This window comes from Nothobranchius furzeri, chromosome 5, assembly GCF_043380555.1.
Source record: "Nothobranchius furzeri strain GRZ-AD chromosome 5, NfurGRZ-RIMD1, whole genome shotgun sequence".
In the NCBI taxonomy this organism is placed as follows: Eukaryota; Metazoa; Chordata; class Actinopteri; order Cyprinodontiformes; family Nothobranchiidae; genus Nothobranchius; species Nothobranchius furzeri.
Genome location: NC_091745.1, coordinates 75,331,194 through 75,355,983, shown reverse-complemented (window position 1 = coordinate 75,355,983; position 24,790 = coordinate 75,331,194). Strand labels below are relative to the sequence as shown.

At 42.3% G+C, this 24,790-nt stretch overlaps 1 protein-coding gene across 1 annotated transcript; it reads left to right on the top strand.

Moving 5' to 3' along the window:
- Positions 1-14,874, top strand: LOC107379518 (cell adhesion molecule CEACAM5). The gene is made up of 11 exons (XM_054741110.2): positions 1-134; positions 453-776; positions 4,186-4,461; positions 9,193-9,459; positions 9,533-9,817; positions 10,868-11,134; positions 11,225-11,327; positions 11,439-11,476; positions 14,269-14,331; positions 14,540-14,614; positions 14,764-14,874. Exons 1-10 carry the CDS (start codon positions 86-88, stop codon positions 14,587-14,589), a joined length of 1,722 nt encoding a protein of 573 aa, XP_054597085.1. The 5' UTR covers positions 1-85; the 3' UTR covers positions 14,590-14,614; positions 14,764-14,874.
- Positions 14,875-24,790: the final 9,916 nt, after the last annotated feature.

The following is a 24,790-nucleotide window of genomic DNA, read 5'->3' as shown; positions in this document are numbered from 1 at the left end:
ATAAAATCATCACTCATAAAATCCTTCTGTGAAGGAGTGAACTACCGGAAAGTTTTCTGTTATTTTCTGAAGAACTTGAGAGAAAATGGAAACATCCATGATTTTCTTCACCATCATCATTGGAGCCATTTCTGGTTAGTTTTGATCAGCTATTTTAAACCACTTGTTACAACTTTATGGTCACAAATGGTGTAAAGTGTAACAGAAAATACTCCAGACAGACTAAAATAGCCACTTTAAAACTATTAATGAAAACTATTGAACCAAACTTCAACATTTTAAACCTCTGCAGCTGAACTCACTGAAGCTGGTTTAGTGGTGTGCTTTTATGTTGTGTTTTGGTCTTTTTTAAAAGGTGAGACCGACTGAAGATTGTTTTGAAAAAAACACCAAAGTCATGCATGTATTAATTCAAAACATAATGTTTTTCTGGGTTTAAACTCTTCTACCAGGTTTATCTGATGGAGCTGGTGTGTTACCAGAAGATCTTGTGAACGGATGTTCAGGTGGAGCAGTGACGTTCAAAACTAATAATCAGACACAAGGACCATTTCTGTCAGTGGGCTGGAGTTTAGGTGCTGACACACCTATAGTCATGCATCTGCCTTCTATGAACATAACTGCACCAGGGTATGAAGGCAGGACCACCCTCTTCTTGTCTACTGGATCTCTGGAGCTCAGGAATCTGAAACTCAGTGACTCAGGAGAGTACAGAGTTAGTATTTTACCAGCTGATGGTGACGAACGGAGAGGAAGCACCGCACTAAACGTCTATGGTGAGCAAGGACATACAAGCAAATCATCTAGACTGTTTATTTGTACACACACAAAACAAGAATGGAAAGGTAGACTTTTCTCTTGACCTCCCTTCTTATAACTGAAAGGTACTTTTTTCCTCATAATTATAAGATATAAGTAGTTATATGAGTACAAACGGGGATCAATCAGTCACATTTCTAAAGTAGACAAGTCTCTGGGCAGGTTTCAGGGAGCTGGTGCTCCAGCAGTGAGAGGCAGGCGGACATCTTGGACAGGTCACCAGTCCATCGCAGCACCACACAGAGACAAACGTACATTCACACACTCTCTTCCACGTAGGGGCAATTTAGAGTCTCCAGTTAATCTGACATGCATGTTTTTGGTGTGTGGGAGGAAAACCGAGTTCCCAGAGAAAACCCACATATGCATGGGGAGAACATGCACGGGGAGAACATGCATGGGGAGAACATGCATGGGGAGAACATGCATGGGGAGAACATGCACGGGGAGAACATGCTAACTCCATGCAGAAAAGCCACAGATGGGATATAGTAATGATAAATGACACAGACTGGTTTAGCGCCTTTCAGAATCTGAGGACTCCAAAGTGCTTTACACTACAGTGTGTCATTCATACAGTCACACACACATTCAGTCCCTGATGGTGATGAGCTACATTGTTGCCACAGCAACCCTGGGGCACGCTTACAAAGGCGAGACAGCCGAGCACAGGCGCCACCGATCACCACCAGCTGGGAGGGAGGATTGAGTGTCTTGCTCAGGGACACTACAGCAGCATCCTCTGGTGGGAGCTTGGCTCAATCCTGTAGCCTTCAGATTACTGGACAACACACTCCTCGCTTTTGCTGCCACAAATCCAAATCTGCAACCTACTCACTTTGAGGCAATAGTGCTACCAACTGCAATACCATGCGGTCCGCCTCTCAATATGAAGTCAGCTATGCAACACATTCTCACACCCAAGGCGTCAAAATATGACGCGTGTGACCAAGCCTCAATATATGACGATTTGGGACACCCCAGCGCGTCAGGAGACGACGATCAGGGACACGTGTCTTCTTCTTCTTCTTCTTCTTCTTCTTCTTCTTCTTCTTCTTCTTCTTCTTCTTCTTCTTCTTGTTTAATGGCGAGTGGCATCTAACGTCAATGTGCAATATATATATATATATATATATATATATATATATATATATATATATATATATATTTTTTTTTGGTTTCTCTGCTCCAACACACTTGATTCAGTGGTTGAGTCATCTGTGCAGCAGCCAATCAGGCTCTGCAGAAGCCTGCTAATCACCTGCTGATTTAAATCAGGTGTGCTGAAGCAGGATTAAAACTAAAACCTGCTGGATACCGGCCTATGATCTGTTGGAATAATTTGAAGATCAAAACCAACAGGATTTTTTTTTTGTAAAATACAGAAAAAACGTTTTCTGTCATAAGGTTGGATTATTCACTCTGCTCAACAAAATTTGATTAACTGACAGAATTGATCGGAAAAGTATCATAAATGAACAAATCAACACATATAAAACACCAGAAAACATTCTGAAATATTAGAAAACAGCCTCACCTCATGTTTGAACTGGCCACATAACATCTGTAATGCCTCGGGTGCCTAGACCAATCAGAATGCTCCGATGACAGCATTGCAGGAGGCAGCTGGAGATCAGCAACCGTCTCTAACGTGTCTATGGAGAAAACAGTCAACGATTAGCAGTTAAAAGTTTTCAAGATTTTATGAGACGAGACGTCTGCATGGTTAGAGAAGAAGCTGCCCAACGCATTTTCACTAACTCGTTGCAGTTTGATTCTCATTACATAAACTCAGTCAGTTCAGCAGAAAAACAATCATTGGGAAAGACACTTTATGACTCCATTCTAAACATTTTTAAATCTAAAGTCTCGATCACATAATCTTTGTTTTGCTGTTGCAGATTCAACACTGATCACTGCTGATTCACACGGGTGCATTTATAGGGAAAAGAAAAATAGTCACTAAATTAGGCTCAAGACTCTTAAATATGGGATTTTGACATGTTTGTTGCATTTGTTGCAGTGCAAAGCCATATTTTCCACAACTGGTTGCAAACACGATACAGGTTTGTTCAAGGCTGACGAGCAGCTGAGGGACAGGTGAACATCAGTGGAAGAATTGTTTTCATGTGTAGCGTTAGGGAGTTTATAATGGTCTGCCCTTAACAGCTGCCCCTTCACACAGTAACATCGCCAAGGTCGGACGCTTGGTTCAGTATGTTTACATTCCAGGAGAAGAGACAGAAGAACAGAAGAAGAACGCTTTTCATTGATTAATCAAAGTACTTTATTTGTGATAAGCTAATCAAAGCATTTGTTGATCATTAATAATCAGGTGAATGATCTGTGAAATAAAGATGTCATGAGTTATGTGTTTAAATGAATAAACAGGGCTGCACCAGACAGACTGATATGCATTACCATGGAAACGCATGACACATTGTTTTCAACCAATCAGAACTTTCGTCTGTCGTAGAGAGAATCTGGGATGTTTACTTAATGAGTCCAATCCGGTTTACTAAGATTCATAAACAACTGGGAGATATAAAAAGAAGGCAACGCCATTTTAAGTTCAGTTCCACGTTAAGTTCCACGTTGACATCAGCTCTGTTCGATCCGAGCTCCAAGGAGTTACATCATACTCTCAACATTGTTTTCAACCAGCTCTCAATCCATCACCGCAAAGAGGAATACAGGCTGGCCAGCTGTATTTCCTGTTTTAAGCTGAGAACTGTCAAGCTGGAGATTTCCGTCGTTTGTACCAACGAGACAACTGTCCTTCAAAATAAGAGTGAACTTGCTGACGCCTGCCAACTACTACCGGAGTTATCCTCAGACGGGCGTTGTGTGCTGTGACCGCTGTTTCAACCAGCTCCAGTACAACCGAGGTCTTAGGACCTGGCAATTCCTGATCTACACGGGAGACTCCATCTACAGTACGTGGCAAAATGGCGGATCATGTCATCAGCTTCTGAAGCCTCGTGGTAGCCTAGTCATAACAAACCAGATTCGCTACGTCAGCCTAGAGATTCTGAACAACACACACACACACACACCAACACGAAACATCTAAATCCATATGCATTCATCATTGAGATAGTCCTGGTAGATTGTAAGAATTTATAATTATAGAAATTAAAGATTCTTAAACGATCCCAACTCTCTCTCTCTCTTGTCTCTCAGTCAATACAAAGTGTTTAAGTAAACTCCCTGATGATAAAAACAACCACTTCTGATTGATTACTTAGATTGTATAAATATACAAATCAGATAATTAAATTATCTAATTACAGTGTATAAATATACAACTTCAAATCACAACACATGCACAACTTAATTCATGGCATTTGTGTTTCTCATCTACAGGGAGCGTTTCTGTGACATTATCTCCAGATGCCAACTTGGTTGAGTTCAATGATTCTGTCAGTCTGTCCTGCTCCTCCTCTGGATCTTCTCCGTCCTTCCTCTGGATGAACGGCAGCTTTGAGGTTTCAGCCAGCGACAGATTTCAGATCAGCAGCTCTAATCGGAGCTCTACTCTCACTATTGTCAGCGTGACCCGATATGACCAGGGGTTATATAGATGCCTCCCGCTGTGTCCAAGCGCCAGTAGAATACCACAAGTTAACATCTCAGTCAGCTGTAAGTATTTTTGGTAACACTTTAGTTTGGGGAATATTACGTCCCCGCCTCTTTAGGAGTGATAAGATAGGGGAGTAATAAAATTGGAGAGTGGGTGAAATGTAGCGCCAATGCCAATCCTCTCAAGTGAAAAAAAAAGAAGTGACACATATGGCTCCTACAGTGGGTGAAAAATAACAAAGTGCTGTGTCGCTAAACAAGGGATTTTATTAAAGTTTAGTTTATTTCAAACAAAGAAATCATACATATTTTTTTAAAATACCACAAACAGAAAAAATACATATCATCATCCCTTCTTCTCTGTTTGAAAAGGAGTAGGCTGACGTGGGAACTTCTATGTCCCTACCCCTTTATACAAGTAAGTTTTACTTGTTTACTAAATCTAACACAAAACCTACATTAAAACAAACAAAATGGTACAAGTCACAAAAAAAAAAAAACACCAAACCATATGGAAAAAAATAAGAAAAAAGAAAAAAACACATCTTTTTACATCTTAGGTGTGTTCTTGCTGTGTCTTTGTAAATCCATGCTTTCGTTCTTTTTTAAACACAGAAACAGTTTTGTTTACCTGTTTGTAGCTACAGTTTCGCCGACGGCTGCCGGCTTCTTCAGGCTGACGCTGATGGTGGCGCGTCACTTCCTTCTCCGTTTATCTGCGGGCAGCAGAGGACGTTGTCGCCCTCTACTGCCCGCTCTCCCCTCTCCGACGATGCAGTCCCATGCGTGGTCCAGCGTGTAAACTCCGTCGTCCCTGTTCATGGTCCCACATCCACGTCTCCTTATCTCGATTGCTTCCTTGATCCATCTTTTGTATTTTTGTTGTTCGGTGGTTATGATCCGTGTGCTGTCCCAGTCCATTATATGGTTTTCTCTTAAGCAATGTTCTGTTACGGCTGACTTTTTTATTGTACTTTCTGCTTCTTCTTTTGCTGCTCTTGTGTGTTTACGATTTGCCACCGAACAACAAAAATACAAAAGATGGATCAAGGAAGCAATCGAGATAAGGAGACGTGGATGTGGGACCATGAACAGGGACGACGGAGTTTACACGCTGGACCACGCATGGGACTGCATCGTCGGAGAGGGGAGAGCGGGCAGCAGAGGGCGACAACGTCCTCTGCTGCCCGCAGATAAACGGAGAAGGAAGTGACGCGCCACCATCAGCGTCAGCCTGAAGAAGTCGGCAGCTGTCGGCGAAACTGTAGCTACAAACAGGTAAACAAAACTGTTTCTGTGTTTAAAAAAGAACGAAAGCATGGACATCTTTTTACAATTGATACAATTTACTTTTAATTAGAATAAAGGACACCCACATAAATCATCGATTTTCCACTATATACTTGTTCAGAATATGTTTTTTATAATTCATTTTAAACACATTTATATTTGTACTTACTTTGATTTCTTCTTCTAAATTGTTCCATAATTTAACCCCTATTATTGTGATACACATCTGTTTTAATGTTGTTCTAAACTTATGGATCTTTAAGTTTAGTGTCCCTCTCAGGTTATATCCTCCTTCTCTCTCTGTGAACAGTTTCTGTATTTTATCAGGCATTAATTTATTTCTTACTTCATACATTATTTGTGCTGTTTTGTATTTAACCAAGTCCTGGAACTTCATTGTCCACAAGTTATTATTACAAAAGGGTATTTACAACAATAATAATAATATCTATATACAAAACTAAGGGAGCTATCTACAAAAAAGGGAGAACGGAAAACGCCGACCCAGAAGGGATTGGGGATTAACCGACAGAAACATACTAATAAGAAGAGCAGTCCTGATAAGCAGGAAAGTTCAAGGGGGATCCAAATACAATGTCCAAAACCGGTCCGAAGTCAAATTACCAAAAGGTCTGATCCTAATCCTAAATCCAAAACACGTCGAATACCAAAGTTACACGAGAGAGATTCTAAGTTTAACCGCCAACACACCAAGAGAAGAGAATAGTACCAACTCCTCCGAGTCAATACTATCCAGGACCTCCTCCCTGACTGAATGCTGAGGAGAGCCTTTATCTGTAGCCCGGATGATTACTGAGTGGAACCGGCTGGGTGAGTAACCCAGGTGAGGAGGGAGCTGCTGAGGGCATCTGGTGGCTTAAGAGGGGAGCGTCTGTAACAGGGAACACAAATTAACCATTAATTAGCTGCCAGTTAATAAGCATATTAGTAGACTACTAAGTCTGAATTAGTCATTATTAAGCTATTATTAGGTGCTTAACCCTTTGATGCATAATGGTCACTACAGTGGACAGATACTCAAAATTGTTATTTATTTGTTTTTGCTATTAAGCACAGCTGTTGAAGACTTTATTGCATGTGAGCCCCTCCATTTGGACTTCAGTAATTCAAGCCAGCATATTTCATGTTCAGAATGCACGCTGTCCACTGAGGTGGACATGTAATAAATTATTTGTAAATTAACAAAATGTTACAAAAAATATTCGTTGAAATTTGTTTCATTCACACCTAAAGATGAATGAAAAAAATTGTTTAAAAAAATCATGGTTGAAGATTTCATAATTCATGCATCAAAGGGTTGATACCAATGATGTAATTCTAACACTAACAGGCCATAAATTAAGAGATGTATCAAAATGAGCCATTCATAATGGTTTGTTGCTGATTAACGCCCACTAATTAGCTCAAATCAATATGTGGCTTTTACAGAAATAATTCAAGGGGAATAATTAATCTGCATTAACAGCCAAAAATATTATGTTCTGGTAATGTGTACATAAACACCAAACTCCACATGTTAATAGAGCCTAAACAACAATCAATTAATCACTTAAAGGCAAGAATATGTTCCCCGTTCTAAAGCCAGAGCTAATTAGTATGCACGTTAATCAACAACAAATCATTTACTTTTCAGTTAACAAACCATTATGAATGGCTTATTATGATAAAACTCTTAATTTATGGCCTGTTAATGTTAGAATTATAGCATTAGTAATAAGCAGTAAATAAATGGTTAATAATGACTAGTTCAGACTTAGTAGTCCACTAATTTGCATATTAATTGGCAGCTAATTAATGGTTAATTTGTGTTCCCTAAACTAAAGTGTTACCAATTTTTTTTCTTATATTCTTTTTATCCCACCTGGGATATTTTTTTTTTACTGCATTTGACTCATCCTGGCGTCTGTGGGCCACTCAGGGGGCAACTTCTGGGTTCAGCATCTTGCCCCAGGACGCTTCGGCCTGTGGCCTGCCGGGGATCGATTTAGCCGTCGCATCATAGGAAAACCGCTCACCCCCTTCAGCCATGGCCGCCACAATTACCTGACATTTTTAATTGCATATCGGCTACAGACTACACATATGTACTATTACAATAGTACCAATGACTCAGAGTGACAGGAATGACACAATCACGTAGTCAACCCTGTTAGATCTACCAACGTTTCCATGTATACTTTTCTCTGAGTCACTAACATAAAGTACTTGCTTACACGATATGTACAAAGTAGTTAAAAGGATACTGTGCAAATTTTTCATATTTTAAAATCATTTTATTGAGCCAGAATGTGCTAAAGTTACCCTTTACAGGGTTAATGAAATGTCTCTCAGACCCTCACTACCTCTTGTATCCTGTATACCGCATTTGCAACTTCAGAGTGCCAAGCCGCCCCCTGTGGACTCAGAAAAACTGTGCTTACATACCTGGCGCTGCAGTCTACTTCCAGCATGTTCCCCACATATTTTAGTTGGTGAACACAGCTTATTTGTTTAATTTAGTGATGAACCACTCCTGGTCGGGATTGAAGGGCTTAAGGGTGGAAATGCGGGCATTGGGATTGGGCCTTAGACCTGCTCCCATGTGTTTTAGAAACAACTTTTAGAATTGAAAAGACTTCATTGACACCACAGAGAGAATAATTTGAATAAAAATAATAACAAAGGTACACAAAGGCTGTAACAGCCCCTGGGCTCTGGAAGGCTCTGCCTTTGAGCATTAGGTCGGCCTCTTATCAGTCTGGTTTAAATCTCTTTTTATGATTTAACTTTTAACTCAGCACAAGAGTCTTGTTAGTGTTTTATCAGTGTTAGTTCTTAAGCTTTAGTTTTCATGTATTTTTATGCTGTGTATTGTTTTTAATGTTCTTAATCTCTGTGAAGCGCTTTGGTCGGTTTTATGCCGTTGTAAGGTGCTACACAAATAAAGTTGCCTTGCCAGTAAGCTAGTATTGTAACCTTTGACCACTAAAACACACAAATAGTTCTAGAACTACGCAGCATCCTGTAAGGGACACAGATATATGTGTAAATCAGGTACTGAACACATACAGAGTACGTACGAAGCTGCCGGCGTTTTTCAACATCTGGGCATCATTTCATTCATTTTCAACAGCATTTCAATGGATATTTCCAAAGATTAATGGTTAAAACTACACACTGTCTCTTTAGCAGGGAGATAAGTTTCACTTCTGCTTTGACCACAGATGATTACTAACGGCCACTAGGGGGTGCTAAAAGCAAATAAAACTGCTTAGTATCCCTTTAACTTATTTCATTATGGTAACTTGTTATATCTGTTTGCAAACAACAATCTTCATACACATCTTGATGAGTTTTGTTTTATTCCAACACAGTTTGGACAAATTTAAAACTTTATTCAGTGCAACACCTATCTACAAAGTCATATTCCTTTATAATTTATGGATGTGCGTATATTTTTACGTATACTAACCTGTCTTCCTTTCCACTTCACCCACACAGATGGGCCAGAAAATACAAAAGTGGAATATTTTCCATTCAAAGACTCTTTTGTAAAAGGTTCAAACATCAGCCTGAACTGCTCAGCAGACTCCAGACCGGTTGCTGCGTTTCAATGGTTCCTGAATAATGATAAGCTGTTGGCTTCTGGACCAGAATTCAGACTGAAGAATGCTCAGACCAGTCAGACGGGAAACTACAGCTGTCTGACTTTTAACAACAGGACCCGGAGATATCAAACCTCAGAATCTGCAGTTATCGTCATACAAGGTCAATGTTAGAAAGAAGAAATGGTCTTTGTTCTGTGAGCACTAAGTAAATCTGTCTTGTTTTCTATCCACAGAACTTGTTTCCAACGTAACAATAACTTCCCAGAACTCAGATCTAGTTGAGTTCAACAGTTCTGTGCGTCTGTCCTGCTCCTCCTCTGGATCCTCTCTCTCCTTCCTCTGGATGAACAGCAGCTCTGAGGTTACAGCCAGTGACAGAGTTCAGATCAGCAGCTCTGACGGAGGATCCACTCTGACTCTAGTCACCGTGACTCGATATGACCAGGGATCATACAGCTGTCACGTGTCTAATTTAGTCAGTTCTGTCACCAGTGAAGCAGTACTCATCTCAGTCAGCTGTGAGTCACTCACATAAATCACTTGCTTACATTATTTATTTGGCAGATGCTTTTATCTTAAAGAGCAAGTCACCCCCTACCAGATTCTTACTCAACTCCCACTTCCTGTTTAAAAAATGCAACAAAAGCTGTTGCCTAGCAGACCGAGAGGGCGGAGCAGCTAAGAAACACACACACACACACACACACACACACACACACACACACACACACACACACACACACACACACACACACACACAAACAGACACACACACAGAGGCTCACAACGACATTGTGACATCATATGGTACCAGCTAACGTTCTAGGGTACCTCTTAGCCAATGGCGATGGCAGATTTAAATTCAAATGCAGTGCAGAGTTTTTGCCTGACGACGGCACAACACTGACAGTTTTAGGCAGAAAATAAAAATTTGAACTAAAATGCACTAAAGTGCTAAACTATTGACTAAATGTGTCTGCAGCACCATTAGACACACATTTATATAGTTTATCAGAAAAAACAAGTTCATTTGGGAGTGACTTGCTCTTTAAGTAACTTTCAAGTCAGAATGTAAAAGAGCCGTCTCCACGAAGACTAAACTAAAGCTGTTTGATAATAAAAGCTTGTCTAAAGCAGATTTTACTTGTTTTGCCACAGATTCTCCAGAAGTTTCTTGAGAAATGTTAATAGGTCTGTGATTGTTTAGGAGTGAAGTGTCTAGGTTGGACTTTAGCAGCACGGGATTAACAACAGTATTCTTCAAGTAATGTGGACATTGGCCTGTAGCTGGTGAGGTAGTTATTATAGTGAATGCATGGGCTAATGGTCATAAAAGCATCCTGCAAAGGGGTTGCTGGAAAAATATCTAAAATGCAGAGTAAGTGCGAGCATAAGAGAGAGTGCAGTAGGGTAGGAGACCTGGGACGTACTATTTGAGAACCAAATATATTTTACTCTGGTATTTTAATGTAATATGGTGGAAATATTAGAGTAAAGTACGCTAACAACAGTTGATTCTTCCATGTGGGTCCAAATGATATTTTAATTTGCTGCTTTCTTTCCCTCAGATGGTCCAGCTAATGTAGAGCTGAAGGCGTCTCCATCAAAAACACACTATGTGAAAGGATCAGACCTCAACCTGATCTGCTCATCTGAATCTAGACCGTCTGCCCAGGTCGTGTGGTTTTTCAGTGGAGACCCGCTGCCTGATTCTGGACCAGAGCTCAGGCTGATGAACGTTCAGACAAATCAGAGTGGAAACTACATCTGTCAGACCTTCAACAGCAAAACCCTGAGATATCAAACCTCTCAGCCTTTAGCTCTTTCTGTGATTGGTGAGTTTACGTTTCAGGAGAAGCGAGAGCTACTGCAGCATATGATCTAGTGCTTATTTCTGTTTTTCTGGTTGGTTTTTGATCCTGAAGAACCTGGAGGTCTGTCAGGTGGAGCCATTGCTGGAATAGTGATCTCATGTTTAATAGTGACGGCTGCAGGAGCTGTTGGGGGATATTTTCTTCAGAAGAGAATGTAAGTGTGTTTTAAGTTTTAGTAAAAAACAATTTCTTCATGCATTTAATCTTTTTTATGCTCCTGTTTGTTTGTTGGTCATGTTATAACAGTTTTCCCTCCAATATTTAGAAAGAAGGGCGGAGCTAAACCAACGTCAGCTAGAACAGGTAGGTGTGATTATTCATCATCGTGTGACAGATTGAACAGCACTGACCCTTATATCCCATTTTGGCTACCTGATGGCAAATTTAGTAATGAGGTTGTCTTGCAGCAAGAAGGTTGCAGGTTCAATTCCCAGCTGCAGCCTTCCTGCATAAAGTTAAATGTCCTCCACACCCATCTGTGGGTTTTCCTCTGGTGCTCCAGTTTTACTCCCACTGTCCAAAACATGCATGCTAGGTGCTCGTTAGTCTCGACGTGTGGCCCCGTGATGAACTGGTGACCCATCCAGGCTGTCCTTCTGCAGATGAGCACCAGCTCCCATCACCCTAGTGAGGATGAGCAAAGATGAAAGAATTATTCAGTAAAAATTAACCTCAGTCTAATAATTAATCTGGTATTACAATTTGTTTTATTGTAATGGGGTCAACATAAAGCCCTCAGATAACCTTTAGGTCCTCACATACAAAAGAAATGCTTATCCTTTAATAAAATGTATCTGGGACATGTCCTACAGGACATATTTTACTTAATAATTCTTTCAGTTACTTCATATAAAAATATTACATTATAAAGTATGTTGTGTCATTTTGAAAAGGGTGTGATGACATTCTGAGGTTTATTATTTCTTCATTAATGTGAAAAATCTGGCATAACTGTTCATATAACTTGTTTAATCAAGAAATTCATACTTTAGAGTGAATTCTGATGCACTTTGAACAGATTATGAAGATTCTACATGCAATTATTTCTTTAATAACATGTCTGATTTGACATCCCATGTTCCCATGGTCTCACCACTTGTGGGAGGGGCCAAAGGGGTCGGGTGCAGTGTGTGACGAGTGGTAGTCGGGGGCGGGGACCTTGGCGGTCTGATCCTCGGCTACAGAAGCTGGCTCTTGGCACATGGAATGCCACCTCTCTGGAGGGGAAGGAGCCTGAGTTGGTGTGTGAGGTTAAGAGGTTCCGACTAGATATAGTCAGACTCACCTCAACGCATGGCTCTGGCTCTGGAACCAGTTTCGTTGAGAGGGGTTGGACTTTCTACCACTCTGGAGTTGCTCCCACTGAGAGGTGCCGAGCAGGGGTGGGCATACTAGTTGCCCCCCCATCTTGGTGCCTGTACATTGGGGGGGGGGGGGGGGGGGGGGGGGGAGCAGTGCGCTACCAACACTATCTATAGTGGGGACAGTGTGCTGCTGACCTCTACTCAGGACGTTGTGGATCGGTGGACAGAATACTTCGAAGAGCTCCTCAATCCCGCCAACACGTCTTCCAGTGAGGAAGCAGAGTCTGGGGACTTTGGGTTGGCCTCTCAAATCTCTGGTGCTGAGGTCACTGAGGTGGTTAAAAAGCTCCTCTGTGGAAAGGCTCCAGAGGTGGATGAGATCCACCCGGAGATCCTTAAGGATCTGGATTTTGTGGGGCTGTGTTGGCTGACGCGGCTCTGCAATATCACATGGACATCGGGGGCAGTCCCACTGGACTGGCAGACCGGGGTGGTGGTCCCCTTATTTAAAAAGGGGGACCGCAGGGTGTGTTCCAACTACAGGGGACCACACTCCTGAGCCTTCCTGGTAAGGTCTATTCAGGGGTTCTGGAGAGGAGGGTCCGTCGGATTGTTGAACCTCAGATTCAGGAGGAGCAATGTGTTTTTCGTCCTGGCCGTGGAACACTGGACCAGCTCTATACCCTTAGGGGGATCCTGGAGGGTTCATGTGTTTTGTGGATTTGGAGAAGGCATTTGACCGGGACCCTGTGGGGGTACTCCGGGAGTATGGGTTACCAGGCCCTCTGATACAGGCTGTTAGGTCCCTGTATGACCGGTGTCAGAGCTTGGTCCGCATTGCCGGCAGTAAGTTGGGCTCGTTCCCAGTGAGAGTTGGACTCCGCCAAGGCTGACCTTTGTCACCGATTCTGTTCATAACCTTTATGGACAGAATTTCTAGGCACAGCCAAGGTGTGGAGGGCATCCGTTTTGGTGGCCTGAGGATCAGGTCTCTGCTTTTTGCAGATGATGTGGTCCTGTTTGCTTTATCAGAACGTGATCTTCAGCTTTCGCTGGAGCAGTTCGCAGCCGAGTGTGAAGCAGCTGGGATGAGAATCAGCTCCTCTAAATCTGAGACCATGGTCTTGATTCGGAAAAGGGTAGAATGCCTTCTCCGGGTCAGGGATGAGGTCCTGCCCCAAGTGGAGGAGTTTAAGTATCTCGGAGTCTTGTTCACGAATGAGGGAAAACTGGAGCGTTGTACCGGTCTGTCGTGGTGAAGAGAGAGCCAAGTCAGAAGGCAAAGCGCTCAATTTACCGGTCGATCTACGTTCCTACCCTCACCTATGGTCATGAGCTTTGGGTAGTGACCGAAAGAACGAGATTGTGGATACAAGCGGCCGAAATGAGTTTTCTCTGAAGAGTGGCTGGGCTCTCCCTTAGAGATAGGGTGAGAAGCTTGGTTATTCGGGAGGGGCTCGGAGTAGACCCGCTGCTCCTCCACATCAAGAGGAGCAAGTTGAGGTGGCTCGGGCATCTGGTCAGGATGCCTCCTGGACGCCTCCCTGGTGAGGTTTTCCGGGCACGTCCAACTGGGAGGAGACCTAAAGGTAGACCCAGGACACGCTGGAGGGACTATGTCTCTCACCTGGCCAGGGAACGCCCTGGGATTCCCCCTGAGGAGCTGGCCCAAGTGGCTGGGGAGAGGGACGTCTGGGCCTCTCGCCTTAGGCTACTGCCCCCGCGACCCGACTCCGGATAAGCGGATGACAATGGATGGATGTCTGATTTGATCTTTCTGAACAAAAACAGATTTGGTCATCAGCCGTGTGACCTCCTCCTCTCCTGGTGTCACAGCTGCTGGGAGACCTAAAGGTAAATGAACAGATACAGCTAAATAAAACTAAATAAAATGATTAAAGGTTCTGTTATTTACGTTACATTTTACAATCACATTACCTTGGATATTTTGTTGTTAAATTCGATGTTGGTAAATGTTCTGTCAATAAATATTTTATACACTAATAGTTGCAATAAAATCATTTTAATCTTTCACTTTTTAAAATGTTGCCTTGTTTTTCAGTTGAACACATTTATGAGGACATCTCAGATATTTATGACAACACAATATAAAATCAACTATTCCCTTTTTTTAAAGGTGAGTTCTCAGCCATTAAGCTACTTTTTATTTTAAAGCATCAGTTTTATTAAACCAATTTAAATTTAAACAAACTGTTAAATGTAATGTAAGGATGACGGAAATAAACAAGTGATTGATTGTTGTTTTGTTTCTTTTTTATCCTTTAGATGGTCTGAAAAGAAGGGAATACGAGAAATCCTTATCCAGAGAACAAAAGCCTCCAAAGTTTTGGTTGTTTACATTAATTATTAAATATGTCTTGTTTCGTTTTATTATGACTTCTGATGTTTAGTTATTTGTCTCGTTTAAACACAGTTATCAGGATACAATATTGTTCAAACATTAAAGGTGCACAATGCAGGACTAAAGTAAGAGGGACACCCAGTGGTCAAATGTGGGTACCGCAGTCCCTTTTTAAACACGATGACTTTGTCACTCTCACTCTGTTTCATGGCTTTTGCCATCGACAGATAATCACCAGAATATTCTAGATGACAATCAAGATGAGTCATTCACAGTAAGAAGAAAAATACACTGCCCTGCTAAAAAATCGTCTCCACCTGGATTTAACTAAGCAAAGAAAGCGTCATGAAGGGCCTCCAATTTGTGACAAAGGTCACATTTTCCCAGCTGGGTCAAGCTAGGTCAGACTGTTACTTTTAGTTCCACAGATTAACCCAGGTGCCCTGATGTCTGAAGAATATCATCCTTTATCTGCTGCTGTTCCGTCCCAGAAGAAGGACACTTCAAGTTCAAAATAATAATTTTAATAAACTCTTTGACTTTATTAAGGTTTATTATAATCATCATAAATAATCACTTGGTTCAGTATAAATGTATTTTTAATTACTGAAATGAATTATTATGCTTTGGGTATAATTAGGATAATGGATAGACAATCGGTTATGGTGTTCAGTAACCAGAAGGTCAACTTCCACCTTATCCATCTAACACAGAGTTTATTCAGATTAAAGGTTAACTGCCATCATGTGTCTTGACTCATGACCAAAGCTTTCTTGCTCTGAGAGTGGGCGTGCTCTGAGGAGTTTGTTAAAACTAACTTTCCAGACGAAAAACACCAGTTTGTGAACCAACCACCATCACTGAGGATACGGGAACGGCCGTCCCTAACCTCCACCTGCTGTTCGGTCACGCCGACAAGAATAGCTACGAATAAATGCACCTGTAACCAGCTGACGCAAAAACTCCTTCAGAGTTATTGACTTTGAGACGCAAATAGTTCCACCAGTCGAGTGACTCAAGGAGACATCTCAGGACCGATTTGGTCGCACCAGAGGTCCATCTACCAACCTCGTGCCTGGAGGAAACCATCTCCACCTGACACTTCGAATCCAAAAGGGGTCTTCTATACTGGGTGAGGTAGACATTCTGACAGATTGTGTTTGATGTGTTTCTCTCTAAGTAAATGACTCAGTTAGCTGCAAAACCATCATTTCCAACCCAGAACGCGCTTCTCTCTCTGAAAGGAACCTTCTGAGAACATCCACGCACCCAAAACTCTCATTTAATTTTAGCTTTCCATCCCGACACAGGTAAAGCTTTTAAACAAGTTTTACAGTTTTTTCGATTGCTAAAACTCAAAAAGCAAAAATGAGGCACAATTTTCACAACCTCTACTTCTGTTCCCAATCGCTTTACTCAATTTATCACCACTTAAGATTTCCTTATCATATTAGAACTCTGATTTTCCTCCTTTATACTCTGATGTCAAGTTCACATGACCTTGCTGTCAGAACACAGCACACAATTTTCAGGTTTACACACATTTTCCACATAAATTCTCAAAGCTTCAATCAACAACACACAAATATTCAAATCTCTAAACTTTCGGGTCTGGCGAGCATTTTGCAATCAGGGACTGCAGCATAAAAGTAAGTTTCCACAAGGCTGCCCAGGTGTGTGAGTGGTTTCAGGACCACCCACGGGTCTCCATTTTATACCTTCCACCTTATTCCCCCTTCCTCAATCCCACTGAGGAGTTTTTCTCAGCCTGGAGGTGGAAGGTGTACGAAGGGAATCCCCAGAGCCCGGTCCCACTGCTTCAAGCCATGGAGGAGGCATGTAGAGATGTGGCCTTTGAGGCCTGTCAGGGCTTCATGAGGCACTCGAGGCGGTACTTCCAGCGTTGTTTGGACCAGGAGGACATCGCCTGTGATGTTGATGAGGCCCTCTGGCCAGACAGAGACCAGAGGCATGATGCCCCATGATTATGCTTGAATGGGAGAGGGGGTGGAGGTGGTTACTGTAACTGTAAAAATAAAATGTTTTGTCTCAAAATTTGTGGGGTGGGGTGGCCGGGGGGGGGGGGGGGGGGGGGTACTGTAAAAATAAAATGTTTTGTCTCAACATTTGTGTGATGTCTAATGTTTGTCTCAGAGAAAAGTGGGCTCTGTCATACATTCAGTGTGTAATTCATTGTGTTCCATTTAGACAATTGTGTTTTCAGTTTTGCTCTTCAGTGTTCTTTCCATGCTTGGTAGTGTTCACCCAAAGGCTACTTGTGTTCAAGCAATGAATGGTATGTGTGCATAGGCGTCATTTTAACCGGGGACGCCGGGGACATGTCCCCGGCAAAATTTGTGATTGGCAGCTGTGTCCCCCCCACTTTCAAAAAAGCCTGCTGATGAGGATTTTTGTTTTACCAGCTCAGATCTTAGCCTACTTTATTGTCCCCAGCAATTTTTAAACCCCACTCAAGTGTATGGTTATTGTCCCCAGCAATTCTGAAAACAAACTGACGCCCTTGTATGTGTGTGTCATGTGAAAATGTGGCTGTGTTTACCAAATGAAAACATGTGTTCCATTTTGGTAACATGTTACGATATGTGGTGGCAGGGTTTTGTTGCAAAGGGAAGCCACGGTTTAGCAATTTGTGTGTTATGTTTGGGGTTTTGTGTGTGCAGTTCTGAAAAATGTGTTTTAGCAATCGAAAAAAACTGTAATATCAAAGCTGGTAAATTGTCATCCATGAATTGCCAATTTTAATTGTCATTTAAATTGTCGTTTCAAATTGTCAAGTTTAAAATTGTTAGTAATAAATTCTTCATTTTTAAACTTGCCTCATTCTTTGAAATGAAACACAGAAAGGTATGAATATTTCTGGTTATTAAAAAAAAGCAAAGATTCCTAACGTCTGATTAAAAAATAAACTTTTGCTATTACATTTAATTATCTTAAATTAAACATTCATCTTTGGATTAAATATAGACCAAACAGGTTGGTGTGTGAACTTAAATAGATCGTATAAGTATCTTGGATATTTATACATGATAAAAGCTTCATATATTAATCTGCTTGGTCATTCTCAGAATCTACAACTGATAGCAAACAGTGTGATTCTAGTATGTAGTAATACCCTACAGGTACATCCTCTTGTTGGGCAATTACTGCTCATTTCTTAAACAGCATGGTGGAAAGACACATCTGGTGGTCGTGGAAAAGATGTTAGTCTGTGTGAGGAGGGTCAGATCATTGGCATCGAACAGAGAAAACATCTAAGGACATTCCATGCTGTAGTTCTTTTTTTTAAACACAGAACAGTTTTGTTACCTGTTTTCCCGCTACGTTTCGTTTGTGGCTGCAAACTTCCTCAGGCTGAGCCTGATGTTCACTCGTCCGGAGCGGGTCAGAACACGTCAACAACTTCAAGTGTTAGCGTATTTTGTGCCCAAAGGCTTTTCTATATTCGGAATGCTTCTTCCTTTGATGAAATATCTACTTTACAATCATTGCAAGTTCCCTATTGTCATGCTTTCTTGTAAAATATAACCGAACGCGTTTTTATGTCCCTCAGCTCGACTAGAAGTATGTTGTTAATGAGGAAATAAAGAAAGGTAACTGTGAAAGGAAACAAACAAGTTAAATCTCTTAAAGGGGAGTTTATTAAGGGAAACGCAGCTCTCCAGGGTGAAATGAGGAAAAGGAATAAATAGGAAACAAAATGGTCATCCAAAATTTGGGTATAATTAACAAATAACTAAAACGATCTCTAGTAAACACAAAGCGCCGGCCCTTAAGGCTGGGGAAAAGCTAAATAACAAACACAACAAGCTCCACCAAAAGGGTGAGCAGAGTCTCTCCTAATGAGGGCAATTCAAGTATTCTAAACAAAACTACGATGTGTCTAATAGTCAATCTAATACCTCTCAGGTTTCAAAGCTGTGACTCGCGGAGCGGGTTGAGCAGGCCGCTTTCTGAGGCCATCTAGTGGCCGTAACAGTCGGCGTCTGTTACACGCGTGTGTGCTGCTTAGATGCCATGTTTCCTGCTTCCGTAAGCTACGCAACGTGCACGGTGACATCATTCGCACCGACCGGATTTGACGAAGGGAATCGTTTGCAAAAGTGGCAAACAATTCCTAGGAATTGACCCAATGGGAACCGGTTCTCAACAAGAACCGGTTTTCTATTCCCAACCCTAGTCCTGCCCTCTGCTGTCAGTGGAAGCCCTGCACTTGTGGGGCCACTACTATAACAAAATAAAATAGGTAAAAAAAATATAAAATAGTCTTCAAATGTCCATGATCATTTAGATATTATACATTTATGTACAAACTATTTTCTTTTATTAAACTCTATGCTAATGACTTCTAATATCCATACTCTCATCACAATCTGCCACTTGAATATTATTCACCTCTTGGGCTGTTGTCCTGCTGAAATGACGTGATAATGTCTGATATTTGCTATCCCAAAAGTATATGACACAGTTTTCATGTTTATAGTCTATAATCTTTGTTCCTGTAATATGTGTTCCAATAATCTGTGTTCCTATAATCTTTCCTACAATTACATAGCCTGACAAGCCAGACTAAATAAATGTATTATTTAGTCTGGCCACGCTCCATTGACGGCTCTCGGTTGTGGGGCGGGTTCTACCGTTGTCTTTGAAATGATCTCCGCATTCCACTGGACAATGAATGTGACATCCTCTTGTTTCACTCTGTTGCATCATCCCACCCACCAGGCGTATAGAGTGCCCTGATTGGCCCGCAAAGCGGATAAAGCTCTGTGATTTGTTCACTAAGCAGATAGAGCACTATGATTGGCCCACCATTATGAACCAATCACAGCTCTTTATGTGTTTGAAACCCCTCTAGAGAGCTGTGATTGGCTAGCCAGAGTCCTGGTAGGAGCTGCAGAGGTTCCAATGGTGCATGCCTAGACCAAACTTTGCAAAGCAAGAATTTGGTCTAGTTCACTAGGCTAACAATTACACAGACAATAAATAATAAAAACTGACGTGACCCCCTGTTTTCTGCACATGAAATCTACTTCTACTACAAGCACAACTTAATCCTTTTATTTCACATTTTCTGATCTGATTAAATGTAGGACATTCTCCATGGAGCTCCTCAGACGCGTGTTATGAATTCTGGGCTCCTGCTTCCTGAAAGGCCAAGCTCTGCTCCCTTCTCGATTCAGGACCTTGGACAGGTCCCCAGTCAGGCTGGCTTTCCAACTCTGCCTGCCTTCCGCACCCCGGCTGCAAGCCATCAGCTGATGAGAGTTTATGGCTTTAAAGGACAGCAGCTGTCAGTTCTCAGGGACAGAACCACAGCGTCACACCCTATTTTTCCAGCCAGGTGTCCCAGAGCAAAGGGAACCCCAAGGTGCTGTTTAACACCATCAGCAGCATCGTGTCTCCTGTCTCTCCTACAGCCTCCATCCACTCTGTTACAGACTGTGAGAACTTTCTGTCTTTCTTTGTGGACAAAGTCAATAAGGTTAGATCTAGCATCTCTCCTTCAGCCTTATCGCTGCCTCTCCCGACTCCAACCAGGCCCATCATCCTAGATAGCTTTGCTCCTGTTTCTTTGCCTGAGTTAACCAAACTAGTTGACTCTATGAAGACCTCTGCATGCCCCCTCCACATCTTACCCTAATCTTTGTTTAAAAGTGCTTTTCAGTCCATCGGTCCCAGCGTGCTCTCTATAATTAATGCTTCTCTGGTCTCTGGTCAGGTCCCTGCTTACTTTAAGAACGCTGTAATCCACCCGCTTCTTAAAAAACCGAGTCTCGAACCCCTCTCTCCATAGCAGCTTCAGACCCATCTCTAAACATCCGTTTAACTCCAAGATCTTGGAAAAGGTTGTGGCTAAACATCTCTCAGCTGCTCTTGATGAACATAACATCTATGATAGCTTCCAGTCAGGTTTTTGTAGAGCTCATTCTACTGAAACAGCTCTTCTTAGGGTCTCTAATGACCTTCCGACTCACAGTGATGCAGGGGACTGTTCTGTTCTGGTCCTGCTGGACCTGACTGCAGCCTTTGACACTGTTGATCATCACCTGCTACTGGAGGGGCTCAGAGACTGGGTAGGCCTATCAGGATCTGCTCTGGAGTGGTTCTCCTCTTATCTTTCTGAGCGCTCCTTTTCTGTGGCCGTCTCCAAGTTTAGGTCCTCCACCACCTCTCTTACCCATGGTGTCCCACAAGGTTCTGTGCTGGGGCCTCTGCTCTTCCTCCTCTTTCTGCTTCCTCTTCAGCACATCCTGAGCTCCTTCCAAGGAATCTCCTACCATCTTTATGCAGATGACATCCAACTTAACATCTCCTTTAAGCCCCATGAGATGTCTAAGCTGCAGCTGTTACACACCTGCTTAGACTCTATCAAAACCTGGATGGTGGGAGCTTTCTACAGCTGACTGAAGATAAGACTGAGATCCTCATCTGTGCCCCAGACAAGCTGGTTCCCAAAGTCAGAGACTCTCTTGGTCAGCTTGCTTTTCACACCAAACCTTCTGTCAGGAATCTTGGTGTGACCTTTGACCCAGCTCTCACCCTGGATTCTCATGTCAGTTCTCTTGTTCGCTCTTCCTTCTTCCATCTCAGGAACGTTGCTAAGCTGAGTCCCATTCTGTCCCGCTCTGAACTTGAGACAGTTCTCCACACCTTCATCTCCTCACGCTTAGACTACTGTAACTCTCTTTTCACGTGTCTGAGCAGAACCTCCCTGAACCGTCTACAGGTGGTTCAGAATGCCTGTGCTCGGCTTCTGACCAAGTCCTCCAAACACACCCACATCACCCCGCTTCTCCTCCAGCTTCACTGGCTGCCAGTCAACTTCAGGGTTCATTTCAAGATCCTGGTTCTGGTCTATAGGCCCTTACATGGACAAGCACCATCTTACATTGGTGATCTTCTTAGTCCCTACACCCCCAGCAGGTCCCTGAGGTCCAGTGATCAAAGCCTACTGGTTGTGCAGCACCAGGCTAAAGACCAAAGGTGACAGATCATTTGCTGCTGTGGCCCCCAGACTCTGGACCTCTCTCCCCCTGAGCCTGAGATCAGTGGACTCAGTGGTCTCCTTCAAAAAGCAGCTGAAGACTCACTTGTTCAGGCTGGCTTTTGTATGACCTTCTTCACCTCTCTCTCTTTATTCTGCTCTCCCCACCTATTCCACCTTCCTCAGGACCCACTGATTTCCCGCTTTCCTATTCACTCTCTTTTATATTTTTAATCATTTTTCTATAATCATTTTTATATTTTTACATTTTTTGTTTTTGTGAAGCACCTCGTGATTTTTATCTTGAGAGATGCTATAGAAACCTCTTCTTCTTCTTCTTTTCATGTTTGGGGGAAGGCACCTAACCCAAGACATGCAGGACACGACTCAGACCAAAGATGGGAGAAAAAATAGTTTGTTTATTTACAAAAAAAGAGAACTGAAGGTGCACTGAGTGTCAGTAGTTTGTTCACAGACACAGGAGCTCTGCGTCTGGAGGAGGGAGAACACTGGTGAGTATTTGCAGGTATGTCCTGAGGTCCATTTATGTCCCAAGGTAGGTTCGAGGGACTTAGTCAGGTAAGAGTAGCTGGCTGGAGGAGGGAGCAGGTCGAGAGCCGGGAGAAGCGCAGGAGAGGGAGCAAAGGTGGAGGTGAGCAGAGCGTCCTGGTGGATGGGAGACACTGAGCCGAAATGTCCAGTGAGTCGTTATGGAGAACGGTGACTGGGTCCTGGAGGATCTGAGTTTCCAAACCCAGGAGTCCTGAGGTGAGTATCCAAATGGCTCAGCGTCCAGAGGGAAACACTGAAATCCTGGAGGTAAGTAAAATCCAAAGGTCTAAATCCTAGAGCAAAACACTTCTAGTAAAGATTAATTTCTAGAGATCCTAGAGAACATGCGTGGCTGGGTACTACCAAGCTGTGGCAATCTTCCGGCATCGAATTGTGTCCTCCATCCACCTTACGTAGGAAGCACCTCGCTGATTGCAGATCAGGGACAGCTGGTGGCGCTCCCTCTCCTGGCAAGAGACTCAGAGATGTTAAGTGAATGAGGAGTACTCACCCTGGCTCATGACGTCTTCTTCTTCTTCTTCTTCTTCTTCTTCTTCTTCTTCTTCTTCTTCTTCTTCTTCTTCTTCTTCTGTCCTGCTCTCCTCTCTCCTTGGATCTTTGGAGCAAACGGTTTCGTAGTAGGATTAAGAACTTTGATAAATTCGGTTGGATAAGTAGTTCTTTTTGGTTGAATCCTTTTGTTTAATGGCCGTTTTCGTTTAGTGATCCTTTGGTCTGCTCTTAAAGCTTGAATTTCTGTTCCATTTTCCACTTTAGAGCTCGGTTTTACTTTTGATGATTAGAATAAAGTTTGGCCGTCGACATCTGCTGTTTTCTAGTTATTTAGCTCCGGCCTTTTTCATTTGTTAAAGTATCGTTGTTATTTCTTCCCTGAGGTCTTTTGCCTCAGGTGTTTTGATTTCTGCCCCATCGCCTTTGTTTGTTTTCATAAAGTAAAATTGTTTAGTCATTATTCCTGTCAAGGACTGAGTATTTGTGTTTTACTCTTTGTTAATAAAATGCATTTTATTTATACTCACCCCCCTTTTTTCATGCCAGTTATTATGTTACCCCTCCTGTCACAACTGTCTACCACCTAGGGTTTGTAACACATGTGTCCTGATTAGAGCCCTGCACGGGCCTAAAATCTGAGCCCGTGTCTGTCCCGGCCCGAGGGGGTGGAGCCCCAGCCCGACCCGGTCCCAAAAGGTTTTCAGGATTCTCTGGTCCGACCCGAGCCCGACTTTTTTTTAGCCTTTCATAATGTTTTAGCGTGATAGAATGCTCAGCATTCTAATTATCTGCGAGAAGCGTTCTGCAGTAAAAAAAAAAAAAAGAAAAGAAAGAAAAACAGCATCAATGCAGCTTCTTTTTCTAACAGCGTATTTTTCGAGCGGCAGATGAAATTTACGAACACTATATTAATTGGATGCGTTTGTAAATTTAATCTGCTCTGAAAATGCGCTCTTGTGCAATTAGGAAAAAAAAGAAGCACTCTGATTTTCTAACTGCAGAGCGAATTTTCAGAGCGGCAGATTAAATAAACGCCCCCAATTAATATAGCGTTTGTAAATTTAACCTGCCGCTCTGAAAATGCGCTCTCCAGTTAGAAAAAAAAACAGCAATGAATGCTGTATTTTTAAACTGCAGAGCGAATTTATTCACAGAAAAACAGAATTCTGCCGTTTTCTTGAGAATAAACGAATGTTTCTGACATCAAAGTGGACATAAAATGGCATGTTAGAATAGGGGCACATGTTTCAATCAGCAGTTTGAGAATTTGTTTTATAAGCGCATTTTTAAACCACACAGACCTTAACTGAGCTAACGGGTGCCGGTGGGTGAGAAGCAGGCAGGTGCTGCTGCATTCAGGTGTTTCAGTTTTTTTTAAATGAATTCGATTAAAAATAAAGGCGCCCGGCCCGGTGTCGGTACAGGATCTGCTCGGGTGCAAGATCGGCTCGGGGTCCTTCGACTGCCGATGACGTCAAAGTACGGCAAACCCACTTGGACAAAATACACCAGACATCTTTATACTGTTGGAAAGAATTTAGCAGTTTCGTTATTAAAATAATGTTTCTTAAGGTGTAAGTTTGTGTTTATAATGGTATTTGTAAAATAAAACACTACATTGTATCCATAATGTTGAACTCCTCTTTGAGCACATCCCTTGAAGGATCATAGGTATTAGCAACACCTGTGAAATTGTATTTGCAGGAAACAAGTGTGTCCCGTTTATTGAAGTGTTTTGTGTTTAGAGTTTTTGACGTCTTGTCCATGCGTAGTTCAGTTACGCTCATAGCTGCTAGCCAAAACTCTGGAGTTAAAAGTTTTCTGGCTTTACTAAAATACCTGTCTGTACTTATTTGATTGATGGTAGTTTTACTTTCTAT